The 16,459-nt window shown below is 47.1% G+C and overlaps 1 protein-coding gene across 5 annotated transcripts; it reads left to right on the top strand.

Moving 5' to 3' along the window:
- The first annotated feature begins 5 nt into the window (after positions 1-5).
- On the top strand, positions 6-15,818 carry CSTF2 (cleavage stimulation factor subunit 2). Of its 5 annotated transcripts, XM_039330390.1 has the most exons (17): positions 6-162; positions 1,471-1,549; positions 2,515-2,684; positions 2,801-2,937; positions 3,758-3,877; positions 3,990-4,053; positions 4,096-4,157; positions 4,714-4,831; positions 5,852-5,896; positions 6,413-6,454; positions 8,672-8,731; positions 9,813-9,954; positions 10,372-10,526; positions 11,069-11,640; positions 13,929-14,054; positions 14,747-14,883; positions 15,647-15,818. In XM_039330390.1, exons 1-16 carry the CDS (start codon positions 105-107, stop codon positions 14,867-14,869), a joined length of 2,073 nt encoding a protein of 690 aa, XP_039186324.1. In that variant the 5' UTR covers positions 6-104; the 3' UTR covers positions 14,870-14,883; positions 15,647-15,818. The 5 variants fall into 5 exon arrangements, with proteins under 5 accessions (XP_039186324.1, XP_039186306.1, XP_039186316.1 ...); XM_039330372.1 differs by having other exon boundaries at positions 3,990-4,157; XM_039330382.1 differs by lacking the exon at positions 6,413-6,454 and having other exon boundaries at positions 3,990-4,157.
- The last annotated feature ends 641 nt before the right edge of the window (positions 15,819-16,459 follow it).

Genomic DNA, 16,459 nt, shown 5'->3' on the forward strand with positions numbered 1-16,459 from the left:
TGGGACCCAATGAAAACGAAGCTAGCGGCGGCACGTTTCGGCAACGGACCGGAAGCTGAGGTCGTGAGTTGTGGGGGAAGCCGCGGTGGGCGGAGACGAGGAAGATGGCGGGCTTGTCGGTGCGGGACCCCGCGGTGGATCGGTCTCTGCGCTCCGTCTTCGGTGAGGTGCTGCGCCCGCCAGCCTCCCTCTCGCCCCGGGGCGGCAAAGCCTCCTCTCCACGCCGCCTTGGCGCGCCCGTGCCTAGCCTAGGGGGACTACAGTCCCCATTACCGCCCTCCCCCCCCCCGCCAGCCGGGCTGCCTTGTTGAGGGGCATGGGAGATGTAGTCCCCTCGGTGGGGCCCGGGACTCTCTGGCTAGTTTTGTGGGGGATGCCTGGCTCCCTGGAAGTGCTTATACTCCGGTTCCCATCATTCCCATCCATTAGCACTTGAAATGTTTTGCACCCTCTCTTTTGGGAAATGCATGCAGCTTTTAACATCTCTTCTTAAAATCTCGGTCTTCGGTGTATATTTTTAAATCAGCTTTAATATATATTATCGATCTATCTATGAAATGTGTATGTTACGGTCTCCTGCCTGTTATTATTGAAGCAAATTGGTCTTAAACCAGTGTTTCTCAACCTTGACCATTTTAAGGCATGTGGACTTCAACTCCCAGAATTCCACAGCCAGCATTGCTGGCTGTGGAATTCTGGGAGTTGAAGTCCACATGCCTTAAAATGGTCAAGGTTGAGAAACACTGTCTTAAACACTTCAAATCTGTTTTTTTCATTTGTTCTGCACACTGCATAGGGCTGGGCAACGTTGCAATTTCACTCTTTTTTTTTAATAAAAAGTTTTTTATTTTCCATTTATTCATACAAAATACAATTCAATTCACAAGATAAAATAAATTCCTAACCATTGGTACCGCCTGCCCATTCCCCCCCAGGCCGCGTCCACCCTTTCTAGTACCTTCCCTACTTCCCTCCTCTTTCTCTCCTCCCCTCCTACTCTCATTCCCTCCTGTTCTCCTCTTACCATCCTACTTCCTCCCTGCACTTTCCTCCCTTTTCATCCCTCTCAAACACGTGAACGCAGCATAGGGGAAATGCCCAAGTGGCACCTCTCTATAAACTACCATAACTGTATTATTATTTCACTCTTTCTAATGTAACTGAAAAATGTAAATGGAATCCTCAAAGTCTCTGTAGAGAAATTCCTGTCTTCGACAATATTTTTCCACTTCTACGTAGGTTTTATAATGCAACGGCATAATTTAGCCACAGTAAGAAATGCCACTTCAACTGGACTTGCTATCAGGCCTGGGGGTGATATCTTATTATTTGCCTAGGGCCCCCTGTATTTTTTTTTTTTAAATGTCTGCTGTAGGATTATTTCAGTCTGGGCTGTACCTGAAAAGGTGCCTGCCTAATTGCAGATATGCCCACAGATATTGATGACCTGCTCCTGTCTTTCTCCTGTAGTGGGGAATATCCCTTATGAAGCCACAGAGGAACAGCTAAAAGATATCTTCTCAGAAGTTGGACCTGTTGTCAGTTTCCGGTGAGGCGCTTCCCTTTGAGAATTCCTTGAGACATGGTTCATTCTTAGGCCTGGAGATTTTAGAAATTGTGCAGAGAAGGGGCAGAAGATGAGGTCTTTATGATGAATAACAGAGTGCATGTATTGGACCACAGTTTCCATTCTTGAAACCTTGATTAAAATCATTTACCCAATGAGAAAGGCCTCTGTCTGAGAGCCTAGATCACTCGTCCCCAGCTTGACCTCCTTCAGATATCTCAGATGGATCATGCTGGAGCCTCCATTACCCTGGAAAACCACTGCAGTTCAAAATATACAATATGTTAAAGAGATGGGAATGCTGGGCCCTCCAAATACAGGTAGTAATGCTGAATTGCTATTTCCAGTGTCCCTCACCATTAGCTATCCTTCTGCAGCAACATCTAGAGCAGTGGTTCTCAACCTTTTTGATGCCGCAACCCCCAACTGGTCGTAAGTTGAGGATTACTCAACCGGTCGTAAGTTGAGGACTACTCAACTGGTGCAGCACCATTTGCAGAATGGGACTTTTGGCGGGCTCAGCAGGGCAGAGACAGCCTGGACAATTCCTATTGGCTTTTGAAAGCCAATAGAATTAGACTCTATTCAAGAGAGTCTATTCTATTGGCTTTCAAAAGCCAATAGAATAAAAGGGAGTAGCACAGCTAAGGAAAAGGGGGAAAAAATGGCGGACTGCGTTGTTTGGCGACCCCCGTGAAATGGTCGTTCGACCCCAAATGAGTTCCCGACCCACAGGTTGAGAACCACTGATCTAGAGAGATCCTACTCTGGCTTATAATCCAAAATAGTTTCCTTTGTGGGATGGGGTCGCCAATTAGTTTTAATTCTAATGTTCTCATTAGGAGCACCCTGTCTCCATCTCTCCCTCTCTCTATCTGCCCCTCCCCCAGTCTCTCACTTATCTTCTTGGGCATCCCTCTCATGGTTTTCTCTGCTCTGCCAACCAGATTGGTATACGACAGAGAGACGGGCAAACCAAAAGGCTATGGCTTTTGTGAGTATCAAGATCAAGAAACCGCCCTCAGTGCCATGCGGAATCTCAATGGGCGAGAATTTAGTGGAAGAGCGCTTCGAGTGGACAATGCAGCCAGTGAGAAGAACAAGGAGGAACTCAAGAGTGAGTCTGAAGGCCCATCAGAAGATTAGAGAGGGAGGAGTGGGACATCTGTGCTGTTTACAGCACGTGTGATCTATGATCTCTGGCCCTAAGGGTTTCCTTTATTTCTCTGCTAGGCTTGGGCACTGGTGCTCCCATCATAGAGTCACCCTATGGAGACCCTGTGAACCCCGAAGACGCGCCTGAGTCCATCAGCAGAGCAGTGGCCAGCCTGCCTCCTGAGCAGATGTTTGAACTGATGAAGCAAATGAAGGTTGGAGGGCCGGCCATCCAGAGATCACGGAGGAGGGGAGGGCTGCTTGATTGTCTTGTTAGTTGCAGGAGAGGGAGGATCCTGTCCTAGAAGCCAGGTTGACCTTTGGTTGCAAGTCAGAAATCTCTCGTCTTCTGCCCGTCCATTTAACAGAAGCATTTCCATCTCTTTTTGCAAAGGGAAGGAAATATACCCTTGAATTAGCAGATGTTAAGTTGGAGAATTCTCTCTCTACGGAAGTAGAGCAGTTAGCTGGAAGTGCAGGGCAACCTGTTGGATGCAGAAGAAAAGCACGTGGGAATTGGAAGAAGGATTGAGTCCATCAGGGGCAGAAACAGAGCTCATAATCCGAACGGATCCTTGCGGAACCAAAGACTGTTTTATACCAAATCAGATTATTCTCAGCCCATTAATACCGATAGGCTCTCGGGCTTCTAGATAAAAAGTGTGCTCACCTTGTACCTGATAGGTCCTTTTTAGTTAGGAATCACTTCAGACTTTCTGAAGCAACTTTCCCCAACCTGAAGGCCTGAGATGGGGGGGGGGGCAGGAGGGAGCAGAGATCGCAGCATTGGGGAAAGTTGTTTTAAAATGGGCATTCTAACACCTTGTGGATGCTGAGTACATATCCTACCTGTCACACAGTGAACAGTTCCTTCTCCCTTAGGGAACGCAGTGGTGTAAGAAATGAAGTACTGGAGATACAAATAGAAATGGCTTTTTAATATTGAGCGGGTAGAGAAAAGCTTCGAAAGTTATTGAAAGATGACAGGTCGATTGTCCCTCGTGTTCTAGACTCTCCTCTTTTCTGTTTTTCCAGCTGTGTGTCCAGAACAGCCCTCAGGAGGCTCGGAGTATGCTCTTGCAGAATCCTCAGCTCGCCTACGCTTTGCTGCAGGCCCAAGTGGTGATGCGTATTGTTGACCCAGAGATTGCGCTGGTACGTTGGTAACCTTTGCGGTCTTGGGATAAGGGGCGGAGCCGCGTGCCTTGAACATACGCCTGTTATCTTGATAAATGCGCATTTTATTTTTCTCTCTTCTGTCAACCAGAAAATTCTTCATCGCCAGACCAGCGTCCCCTCTCTGATTCCTGGAAATGCACAGCCAGGGCCAGGGCAAGGTCCTGGTCCCGGACCAGGAGCCGGTCCCGGGCCAGGACCTGGGCCAAATGCTCAGATGAACCAGCCGAACGTCCCTTCTTCTCAGCCACAACCAATCGTAAGCAGCTCTTGTTTGAGTTGAATCTTTCCCCTTCGGTCTGTGTTGCATATCTCTTCGGGTTGAAAGAGCATTTATTAATTTGGGGGGGATATATTGCGATTTGCAAACATTCGTTGGCCATATCTTTTTCCGTTTTTAGGTATTGCTAAAATTATTTCTGAAGTAGTAAAATGATACAGTAATAACCACCTCATAAAATGAGTAATTACAAAACTACTAGCCCACGAATGGTAAGCAAATTAAAATAGACGGGAAAGTGATGAAATCAATCAGCACACCAGCAACATAATCAGTAAATTAATTGCAGGTCTGTGTGAATTGCAGTTCCTAAATTCATTCATTTTTAAGGGCCTGCAAGATTCCTTCTCTGGTTTGGCTACAAAAAGCTAAACCTTCCAGAGTTAAAACTGTTAAGAAATGGATAAAGTTGCAGCTGGGCATAGGATGCCTGGAATTGGCCCCTGCTAGGGGAAGACTGATTATTATTTCAATTTGTTGATCTTTTCTTTGTGGGAATATTAATGTGAGTTGTGCTTTTCCTTGCTCGGAGTAGGGCGGGATGCATGTCAATGGAGCCGCTCCCCTGATGCAGCCTCCCATGCAAGGAGGAGTACCTGCTCCAGGCCAGATGCCAGCTTCAGTGCCCGGGCCTGGGCCCATGGCTCCAGGAGGTGAGTGGGTCAATACGTTGTTCTTTCCCAGCCTATTTCACATCTCTCGGGGCAGAATTCAAGCATGATGGAGTCAGAACCACATTGGCGACATAAAATAAGCAGGAGAACGTGAACCTCAACAGTTATATAATAAAAAAAATTTTTAATTTAAATATTATTAATAATACTTACTATTTAATCATAAAATAAGTGGAACTTTTCAGTTCCATATTTAATCTGAATATAATCTATCCATCTTCTCCATACCATAATATATCTTTCTTGTGTATGATCCTTTAAATAAACAGAAATTTTAGCCATTTCTGCAAGGTTAGAAACCTTAAATGTCCATTCTTCTAATGTAGGCAACGAATCCTTCTTCCAATATTGACCTATCAATAACCTTGCTGCTGTAATTAAATTCAACATTAAAACAGTATCTTTAACATCAAAATCCTCAAAAATCCCAAATAAAAATAGTTGAGGAGTAAACTTTATCTTCCTTTTGAAAATATTTTGAATGTTCCACCAAATCATGATTGAAAAGGCCTTAATATTTTTACAAGTCCACCAAATATGAAAAAAAGTTGCATCAAAACTACCACACCTCCAACATTTGGGCTGTAAATTAGGGTACATACAAGATAACTTTTTAGGATCCAAGTGCCACCTATAAAACATTTTGTAAAAATTTTCTCTTAAATTTTGAGTCTGTGAACCTCAACAGTTAAACATTAGGATTTGCTCATCCTCGGTTTCTTTTAATCATGGTTAGCCAGAGGCACCCTGATTTGAAAACATTTCCTCTTCAATCACAATGATATGAAAATCAGACCTGTATTGCGTTCTCCCCTATTTGGGCTACTTTGAACCATTCCTTTTCAAAACATCTCATTGACATGACACATCACTGCCTTCGATTTGAAAAATGCTGTGGAAATTCTGATCTGGATGATGAAGTTGGCCAGTTTAGCTCCCAAACTTTTCTGTTTTCGCCGATTCCTCTACCTGAAAGTTTCTGCGAATGTTCTCCTGCAGGTAGCATGCCAGGGAGTGGCCCGATGATCTTGGAACGCGGACAAGGTAAACCCACCATTCCACCTTGGTTAGATCTCTAGGAGACAGAAATCTTACCAGCTCGGACAGTGACAGATTTGAATTGAGAGGGTCTCTGTACTGGGGGTTTCCTGCAAGCAGGGCGCAATAAATTTGCAGCCCCATAATCCTTTTTTATGCAGCCCTGAATCTTCCTCTGGTTCAACGTGAGCAGATCCCGATTTCACGCTATTGTGAAGTTGGAAGGGCATTAAAACAGGCAGCGTAAGCCCTCTAAATTAGACAGTGCAGCTTTTTTAAAAGAAATCCACCAGGGGGAACCCAGAACCCCCCCCCCAGCCCCACCCATTTGCACGATGCAGCTCCATCCACTTTGCATCAGCACACACATACACACACAGACCCTTCTAGAAATGCACTGTGCATCTCCCGGCTGTCAAAACAATTGCCCGCCACGAGGTTTTCCGACTAGCTCACGCAGGCAATCGTGTAGCTCTGCCAGGTTTTCTGTAACTCTGTCCCTCCGTTTCTCTTTGCGCGTAGTGGACAGTGAGAGCGATGCTTTCCCCAGTCATGCTCCATCAGGTACTGGCATGCAGAAAACGGGAACGCCACCCTTGATTGAACTCTTCCAGCCCCCCCCCCCTCCCCGTGGGGTAGTGCTCGAACCAAGTTGCGCCTGCTTTCTTTCGTTTAGCCAGCAGAGGGTGCTGCTGCCCGCTTTTTGAGATGCTTTTTTGTTTGTTTTTGGTTTTTGGAATTACATTTTCTTTGCACAAGGAAATGGGGCTTGCTTTGTTCTGGTGATGGAGGCCAAAGAGGTGTAGGACTGGAAACGTCCGTGCATGCTATTCAAATGTTATATTACTTCTGCCCCCACCACCTTTTCCCAAAGTCCTTAAAGAGCTGCCTTGTTGGGTTAGGCCAGTGGTGGCGAACCTATGGCACGGGTGCCAGAGACAGCACTCAGAGCCCTCTCTGTGGACACGCACGCCGTCGCCCCAGTCCTAGGCCTTCAGCTGGGTTTTATAAAACCTTTTCGCTTTAGGCCTCCTTCGCCGTGTGCAAAAAAAAAAAAGGTTCAATCAATCAGTCAATTTCAACTTCTCGTGGGGAAAAAAAAGATCTTGCAAAGTTGGAATTGATTGATTGAACTTTTTAGTCCCACCCAGTCTGCCATTCCCACTGCAGCCACGCCCACCCAGTGGGCCACGCCCACCCAATGGGCCATGCCCACACGGCACCCGATGATGCATAAGTGGGTTTTGGGTTGCAGTTTGGGCACTCGGTCTCTAAAAGGTTCGCCATCACTGGGTTAGGCAAAATCCCATTTTAGCCCCAAGCTCTGATCGCTTCCAGGCTGCTAAATGTCCCAGAAGCTTGCTAACTGACTGTAAATGTAAATAACTATCAATATATATTTTCAGTATATTTATTTTCTTTCCAGTCCTATCCCTGGGACAAACTGCAGAATTCTCTTGAATTCATCTGGTTTACCTTAATGACTGGGTGGAAAAGAGAAGCCTTTCTCCCCTCTGTTTTTTTTGCTCCTTCTCCTCCAGTGTTGTATTATGTTTTGAGAGGCATGTCTGCAGTAACTCTAAAATTAAAATGGCCAAGTACTTCAAATTGAAAGTACTTTGTTCTTCTAGAAATGGAGACAAATGAGTTCACTTTCCCCCCCTTTGCCTAGCCATGAATCTTGCAGACATGATTTTGGCTTTCCATACCAGTTTATCACCATGCTCCCTTGGTGAGATGGGCAGCCATAAAAATCAAATCAATCAATAAAAATAAATTCTGCCCCAAATTTGGGTCTGTTTTCCCCAGTCATTGCTTGGGTTTACGCCTTGCATGATGTAGTAACCTGGTTTGTTTAGCTTTGGGTTAGCCGGCTCTAAATTGAATTAGCCTTTGTGGTTAATAATTCATTGTTCATGGCCCAGTGCTTAATTAGCAAAAACCTGGACAAAACGAGGGCTTACTGTGATGTGTGAAAGTTGTTATCAGCCACGCCAAGCGACACTGAATTTTTGCTCTTACAAATCAGCTTACAAAGCATTAAAAACCTGGATAATAAGGGCCTTGAAATGTTCTTCCACTGCAAAATGGCACTTGAAACCAGAAATAAAATATTAAAAGCCATCAAGGAGCACAGGCACCTGATGCTGGGTGAAAGAACTTAATTTCTCCGCTCTAAAAACGGGGAGGCACCTGGACAAAAGTATACCTGAGCCTCTGACAGGTTTGCATGTGACTAGGCCATGGTTGAGATCCCAGTTACTAGATTCCTAAGGGATTTATGGGTCAAACCATAATTTTTAATTGTGCCAGAGATGGAACTGATCATTCCTGTTGGTCTTAAAAGTTCCAACAGGCCCTGGAGTTCTCCTTTGCGAAAAGAAGAGGCTCCATTAGAACCTAGCCAGCATTTTTCATCGGCTGCTTTTCCCATCTCTCCAGCCCTGCTTCCTTAGACTCTACCTGGCAGTCATCTAATATCTCTTATTAGACCAGGGGTCTCCAGGCTTGGCCACTTGGAGACTTGTGGACTTCAGCTCCCAGAATTCCCCAGCCGGCGTGGCGTAAAATTCTGGGAGCTGAAGTCCACAAGTCTTAAAAGTGGCCAAGTTTGGAGAGCCCTGTGTTAGACCATGGTGTAAGGGGTGGCCTTCCAAGGCTCACTTCTCCCCAGAGAGGTACCAGAGGACATGTTCTATCCGGGTGTGTGCATGTGTGTGGCGGGCGCCTCTCCTGTTGATGTGACGGCTCTTTCTCCCTCTCTTCCTGCTACCCGGCCAGGGAACCTGCAGCTCTCTCCCGTGGGACCTGCCAGGTCTGCCTCTCTTGAGCGCGTTCAAGGTACCAGTAGCTGCCATTGGCCTCCCCTTGCTTGTGACCCCCTGCAAAGGAGGGGCGAGACTCATGCACACACAAACATGTATCCCCCATTAGGTAGAGCTGCCAGTGAAGCAGCAGGTGTGGCTGGAATGAAACAGATGGGAGAATGACATCTGTAACTCTTAACTATGGGGCAGGGGGAAGGCTCCACCTAGTGCTAGACAAAAGAGGGATGAATATTTTGTGCTGACCTATCATTAGGGTACCATACTCTTTGGAAACCATCCTAAGTATTCTTCACATAGTTTGTGCCTCTCTCTTTCTTCTTCAACCGTGCTTTCTCCTTCTCTCCCTTTTGCAGTTGATCTCCCCGTCTTTGTTACCACCTGAGATGTTTCCCAATCTTGGCAACTTTTTAAGACGGGTGGACTTCAACTCCCAGAATTCCCTACACAACACGAGTTAAAGTCTGCACATCTTAAAATTGCCGAGTTTTAAGAAACACGGATTCCGATCATAAGCTGCTCGGGGACACGTGTATTTTCTTTTAGTAATTGGGTTACACTTCACCAGTATCTCAGCACTCTTATAGAAATAGTGTGATGCTGGAGTGCACAGTCCTTGAATGTACTTGAATAACTTTTTGGGATTGAACAGGAGTCATTTTAAGGGTCAAGCGAAGAAGTGTAGCCAGGTGTACGTGCCATTTAAAACGCACAGGAGCAGAAGCTTGATCTATTTTCATTGGGCACATGAATACATTATAATAAGTGCCAGGGGGAACTGATTAAAATCTTTACACTTGTGCTGTTCAGAACAGATAGGATTGTATCAAAACAAGCTGGACCTTTTACGAGTGTGTGAAGCGTGCTTGTCTCAAGTCTATTCATCCTCGATAGGGCAGAATATGCGTGATTAGGGAAGAGAGCACTGGAACCAAGGTAGTCTGTATGGAGGCAAGTCATAACCTCTGCAGGGCTTCAGCCCAGGGTAAAGTGAGTACATGAAGGAGAAGCACCTCAGTTCAAAAACCGTGGAACCGTACGATTATAAATGGCTTCTCTTCCTGACCCTCAAAGTCTTCTTTTTGCCTCCTCGACAGTGCCCATGCCAGACCCACGAGCCCCTATGCACCGGGGGCCAATGCCAGCTAGTGGGCCACCACCCCGAGGCCTTCTGGGAGATGCCCCCAATGACCCACGGGGAGGCACGTTGCTGTCGGTCACTGGAGACGTGGAGCCCAGGTAGGCAGGCAGGTGGGAACGGAGACTGTATTTAGGGGTCCTCTTCCAAGGGACCAGAAACAATGGGAGAATTAGGGGTTGCAAGCAAAGCAGTCTTTGTTTCCATTACCCCCTCCCTCCTGTTTGAGTGTAGAGGTCAAACGGGAGCTTCGTTCCAATTCTTTGCATCCCTCCTGCAGCCTTGTCCTTATGCAGGAGTTCCTGCAGACAGCAGTCTCTTTTGTAGACCTCATACTGACTGTTCTTGCACCATACACGGAGCCCAGATTGCGTCTTAACTTGTTTCATCAAACAAGCCAGAGTCAGCCTTGGGTTACCGATCAAACAGAGCCTCTTTATTTAGAGGTGAGAGAGCTTCTCTGGAGCTGTAACCTGGCACCTGATGTCTCCTTTCTTCCCTCCTCGCCTTTTCTGCAGAGGTTACCTCGGGCCACCGCACCAGGGGCCACCAATGCACCACATGCCCGCGCACGACAGTCGTGGGCTGCCCCCCCATGAAATGAGAGGCGGACCGATGGGAGAGCCACGTCCCCTGATGGGAGAGCCACGAGGGCCCTTGATGGATGGCCGAGGTAAAAGGGAGGCGGGCAACGTGAAGGTGTTGATGCAGACGGAACACATCCCAACCCATCCAGGAGGACAGGAGAAGAATGATGAGGTCAAGATTCTGGATGACATAGGGAGACTGTTCGGAGCCTGTGGCCTCACAGATGTTGCCGAATGGTCATTCCAAGCTGCACAGTCAGGAGTGAGCAACATCTGGCCCACAGGTGTTTCCACCGGGTGGTTCTAGCACAGCTTGGCTGGCTGAGGAATTCTGGGAGTTGAAAGTCCACAAGTCTTAAAAGGGGCCAAGGTTGGAGACCCCTGCTCTAGCAGATGCAAAAATATATAAGCAGTTCATACAACCCAACTGTACCACGGTGAGCCGAAACAAAAGGCAGGGTTGGATTGTCAGAACAAAATTCAAAACCTGGTTTTATAGTTGCATGCCTTATTCCCGATGCGATGGGCTGCGGGCCTTTTGAAACTGCTGGAGCGGGTTCTTGGCTGTCCTCGCTGGGGAGCTCCTAGTTTTTGCCTGTGTCAGAAACGTCTCCCTCCTTTTATGTAGGTGGAAGAGACCCGAGGGGCATGGAGCCCAGAGTGATGGACGGCCGGGGCATGGAGCCCAGGGTGATGGATGGCCGGGGCATGGAGCCCAGAGGCATGGAGCCCAGGGTGATGGATGCGAGGGGCATGGAACCTAGAGGCATGGAGCCCAGAGGCATGGAGCCCAGAGTGATGGATGCGAGGGGCATGGAGCCCAGAGGAATGGAACCCAGAGTCCTGGATGCAAGAGGCATAGAACCTCGTGGGATGGAACCCCCCAGAGGCATGGAGCCCCCTAGAGGCATGGAGTCTAGGGGCATGGAACCCCCTAGAGGCATGGAGCCTCCTAGGGGCATGGAGCCCCCTAGAGGCATGGAGCCCCCTAGGGGCATGGAGCCCCCTAGGGGCATGGAACCCTCTAGGGGCATGGAGCCCCCTAGGGGCATGGAGCCCCCTAGGGGCATGGAACCCCCTAGAGGCCCTGGAATGGAGCCTAGGGGCCCCGGTCCGAATCCCAGAGGTCCAATGACTGGCGCAATTCAAGGTCCAGGGCCTCTGACTATGGGAGCAGCCGGCCCACAAGGCGCTCGACAGGTAGGTGGAGACCACACCTGAGACAAACACTCGATACTTGGAGCGTTTCCCTCCCCCATTTCCCCCCCCCCATCGTGCCAATCTTTCCAGGGAGTGTTCTTTTTAAAGCAGACAGGATGGTTGCATGCCAGCTGCATTAGCACTGATGGGAAACGGCCTTCCGACAGTATGAATCGGGCAGGGCAACCCGTAGGATGAATTCAGCCTGCAGGGGCGACAACCCCCACCACCACCACCACCATAATTCCATCCCCAGTGGGGCAAGAGGAAGCTGGCTTCCCTCCAGCAGCCCTGGGTTTGTTTTCATTAAACCGCTGTCACCCAGTCAGCTACTTCACAACCCAAAAGGCCACCCGGTCAGTTTGCCAATGAAAAATCAGGAGTGATCTGGGGAGTCTGAAAAGGGATGTCTCTCCCGTAAAGGTCTTAACATCAGGACATTGGCTGTAATAAAAGGTTGGGTTGGGTAGGGCTGTGCTGGGATAGACTGGGCTGGACTGGGACTGACTGCTAAGGTGTGGCAGCACAGAACAAACCTTCTGGGCACCAGTTGGCTGCCGGCCACCTATACTGGGAATCCTCATACAGATATATGACCACACTGGAGCCTGCTCATTGCAGTCGTGTGTCATAACAGTCGTAAAATAGGACCCACCCAATATTATGGCCTTTTTTGCGGCAGCTGTTGAGCAGACCTGTGGTTCTCCGGGTGCGGGGTTTTGCCAAAAACTAGAAGTGCTGATTTTGAGCAAAAGCCATTGTAAAAAACAGTCACGTGAGCACAAGGTGCTGCACATGACCCTAAATGAGGCGGTGGGCAAACACCTGAAGTTGAGTCACGTAACTGTAGAGGAGGCCAAATCCTTGGGAACCTCAAATGCCTGTCCTAAATCCCCCCCCTTTTTTTTTTCCAGTGAGCCATATCTTCGGTCGCTAAATGATGGCTCGTATGTCGAGGACGGTCTGTCCTGCCACATGCCTGACCAACAATAAGAGGCTGGGGGTGGTGGTAGGGGACCTTGTCTGTCCTCTCCTCTCACTTCCAGAGAAGATGAGTGGTTCTTTCCAAAATGGCCATTTCGCAGGCTGCCAATCCTTCCTCCTCACCTCTCTCTCAGTAATGCATGGGTTAGATCAGGGGTCTTCCAACTTGGCCCTTCGATGACTTGTGGACTTCAACTCCCAGAATTCCTCGTGCCTGGCTGAGGAATTCTGGGAGTTGAAGTCCACAAGTCATCAAAGGGCCAACTTTGAAGACCCCTGAGTTAGATTATGAACCACATCAGGCAATTCTGATGTGCTTTAAGTGGTTGCTCGATGGCTGGAATGAGTTTGTAATCTTTTCAAAGATGCATTGTTGGGTTGCCAACAATGCAGTTTACTGCTAAATTTGAGCCTCGGGCAGAAGAAACGGAGCTGGATCTTTATGCGCTCCCCCCAGGATGCACCCCCCCATCCTGAAAAAAGACCAGCTCTGTAAAAAGCTGGCTGCCTCTTTAGCCAAAAGCCCTCGGCATTGTCCAAGTCAAAAGGCAGGCTGCCTCAGAGGTCATTTCATCCATGCGTTGAAATGAACCAAGCCTTTTAATCAGCGGTTCTCCACCTGTGGGTCGGGACCCCATTTGGGGTCGAACGACCATTTCACGGGGGTCGCCAAACAACGCAGTCCGCCATTTTTTCCCCCCTTTTCCTTAGCTGTGCTACTCCCTTTTATTCTATTAGCTTTTGAAAGCCAATAGAATAGACTCTCTTGAATAGAGTCTAATTCTATTGGCTTTCAAAAGCCAATAGGAATTGTCCAGGCTGTCTCTGCCCTGCTGAGCCCGCCAAAAAGCCCCAGTCTGCAAACGGTGCTGCACCAGTTGAGTAGTCCTCGACTTACGACCGGTTGGGGGTCGCGGCATTAAAAAGGTTGAGAACCACTCCTTTAAATAAAGGGCTGTTTGTGGAAACAATACGGCTGGCTCCATGATAAGTTTTTGGCTGATAATCGACAAAGCTTTTTGTTGTCATTAAAAGAATCATCCTCCACCCCCACCTCCAAATCATGGACTAGAAAAATCCATCTCTTGGCAAAAGCTTTATTTTGAAACCTGTCGTCTGAAATTAAAATTTGCTGGGGCAGGAGGTCAGGTCTTCCCGTTATTCTCTTGTCAATAGATTGGCACACCCCTCCATTATCCCCCCTCCTCCCTCGTTTCTTGTTCAGAGAAAATTACTCTTTTCTCAGATTGTCAGTTCCACTTTGGCTTGGCAGGGCAGTAAATCTGAATATATTCTGCCCTCAGGTTCCTAATATGCCAGGGACAGCAATGCAGGCTGGAGCCATGGCAGGCGGAGCCGTACAGCCTGCAGCCCAGCCTGGAGGCTTCAGCCCTGGGCAAAACCAAGTCACACCCCAGGATCATGAAAAGGTAAAGATAAAAAAAAATTACAGGCCTCGATTTAATAAAAAGACAGTGGGGTTTCCTCCCCCCACTTTGATTTCCCCATGGCAGCTTTCAATCCTTCCGATGTGAGCAAATGGAGGAAAGTACAGTTGAATTCTTACTTCTAACTTTTTTAAAGACTCCACCTGAGCATTTTTAATGGGTTTTAGACCTGAGGTTGGATGGTGTTTTCTGCACGTTGTTTTGATTGCTTCGTTTTGATGGTGTTTACGTTTCTGGGCTCTTAGCCACCTTCCAGGACAGGAGCAAAGAAAGGGTTTGGATTGGTACCCAAAAGAGGCTGTAAAAAATGCTTTCTCCTCTCCTCTTGACTCTCTCTTAAGAGTCCAGGGGCTCCTGAGAGATTTGAGGCCTTTTTCGAATCTGGTCCTTAATGTGTTTTAGAAATGCCAACGAACCCGAGCTAGGATTCTTTTTTTTTTTTTTTTTTTTACACTGCCTATTAACAATCCATCGAGTATAAATGGGGCACCTTGTCCATTTTCTTCTGTAAGAGCTTGGTCCGGAGCAGAGGGAGGCCATCAGCTAGATTTATGGAAGAATTCTCCCCAATCCCAGACAGAGAGATCATAAACCTACAGCAGCCCAGTCTATGAAAGGCTTCCCTTGCCCTCGCCTCGTGCATAATTTTTTCCTCTTTTCCCACTTCTCCACAGGCAGCCCTCATTATGCAAGTCCTCCAGCTGACGGCTGACCAGATCGCCATGCTGCCTCCCGAACAAAGGCAGAGCATTCTCATTCTGAAGGAGCAGATACAGAAATCCACTGGCGCCCCGTGAACCACATTCCTCCGGTAAAAATGGGTCTTAAGCAAAGTGGGAGCAGCAGGGAAACTGCAGCGGTTTCGGTAAAACAGCACAAAATCTTTAGCGATTATGCAAATATCCCTTCACAAGCTCTCTTCAAGCTTAAGGCAAAGCCTTCCTGTTCTAGCTCTGGCTTGGTTTTTAACTTCTAAGCCCGCCTTTTAGCCTACGCAGGAGCAATTTTTTTATAAATAAAGGGTGAAATGCAGAAGAATTTTTCTTCAGCCTGCCCCGTGTTGAAATTTCACCCTCCGTAAGCTTTGCGTCCGGTTTCGTTTTACGCTCCTAATTATTTCAGTGAAGTATCGATGCCACCTGTCTGTTCTCGTGTACACTTCAAGATTTCTATAAATCTGTGTGACGTGGTGTTATATTAATTATAAACAATTACAAAATGACGCTGTTCCTCAATAAACTCTCGAGAAGCGAAGGACATCCCAAGTTAATTAATAAAAGGGAAAACTACCGTACAGGCCTAGTGTGTTCTGAGCATTGGAAATTCTGGAAAGAAAATCAAATCTCTCTCTAGAGTGCTACGTTTTGTTATGTTTTGTTATGTTTTGTTGCATTTTTTTATATTATAATATTAGTACACTCACATATTTAATACGCTACCTCATTCTACCATGCAGATTTAACTTTTCACTGCTTGTCTTTTTTCTTTTTTTTTTCTTTTGCTATTAGGTTGAAATGTCCTCTTTATTTTCTGCAGGGGAGTTTTTCTTAACGCTGTCCTTTTTATTCTTGCAGCCTTAGGAAACCTTTGAATGAAATTCAGCCCTGGCTGGAAATGACACTGAAGGCAGCTCACAGACCCTTCCCTCGTCCGGTCCAAATCAGAAAGGAGAAGGGGGATTTTTGTTCCCACCCCCTTGTTGTTTCCATTCTTGTCTCTCAAATAAAACTATGTTCTACAGTTGAACACATTTGCCTGTGTGTTATCCTTATTTCCATAGTATTTTTACAACCACACCCAGTTCTCCTTAAGCAGCAGATAAGAAGTTGGATTCAGATTGCTGCATTGCTTGGGAAAAAGAACATAATTGAAAAAAAAAAACCCATGATGGAAGAGAGCTGCTAAAATCTAACATCATCAAAGACCAGGTTTCAGTTTGTGCAAATCAGCAGCAGTTAAACCACCAGTAAGCAAATCAGATTATAGCTCCGCTGATGTAGCATTCTAACACAGGAAAGAGGAACATTTAACAGAAACCTTATCCTGACTCTCTGCACCATTCAAAGCCTGCTCAGAATACATTACAACCCTTGACATTAACATTAGCATTGGAGTAACTCCTTATCGGATTGCTGTTTATGCACCTGTCATGTTGCATCCTTGTAATTGCCCACCACAAGAGTAATCAATTCACAGCACTCCGAGCAAGCTGATTGCTTGAATATTGTCTGCAGCCCTTGCAAAAATAAGGGCAACATCTGGGAAATGTTGACTCTCTAGCTGAACAGAAGATTGAGTTGATTATAGCTCTGAGGATGTGACATCAGCATAGATTTACGAACACAGTGGTCAAAATAATGATGGCCGGATGAAGCAAGAATCAAATG

The sequence above is a fragment of the Crotalus tigris genome, unplaced genomic scaffold, assembly GCF_016545835.1.
Source record: "Crotalus tigris isolate CLP2741 ecotype Arizona unplaced genomic scaffold, ASM1654583v1 scf7180000017622.5263843, whole genome shotgun sequence".
NCBI classification, from domain to species: Eukaryota; Metazoa; Chordata; class Lepidosauria; order Squamata; family Viperidae; genus Crotalus; species Crotalus tigris.

What these genes read in the sequence shown, in the direction of transcription:
- CSTF2 (XM_039330372.1), top strand. Translation starts at nt 105, where the DNA reads ATGGCGGGCTTGTCGGTGCGGGACCCCGCGGTGGATCGGTCTCTGCGC. An exon ending in GTCTCTGCGCTCCGTCTTCG is followed by an intron (nt 163 to 1,470) that starts GTGAGGTGCTGC and finishes TTTCTCCTGTAG; the next exon opens with TGGGGAATATCCCTTATGAA. An exon ending in GGACCTGTTGTCAGTTTCCG is followed by an intron (nt 1,550 to 2,514) that starts GTGAGGCGCTTC and finishes TCTGCCAACCAG; the next exon opens with ATTGGTATACGACAGAGAGA.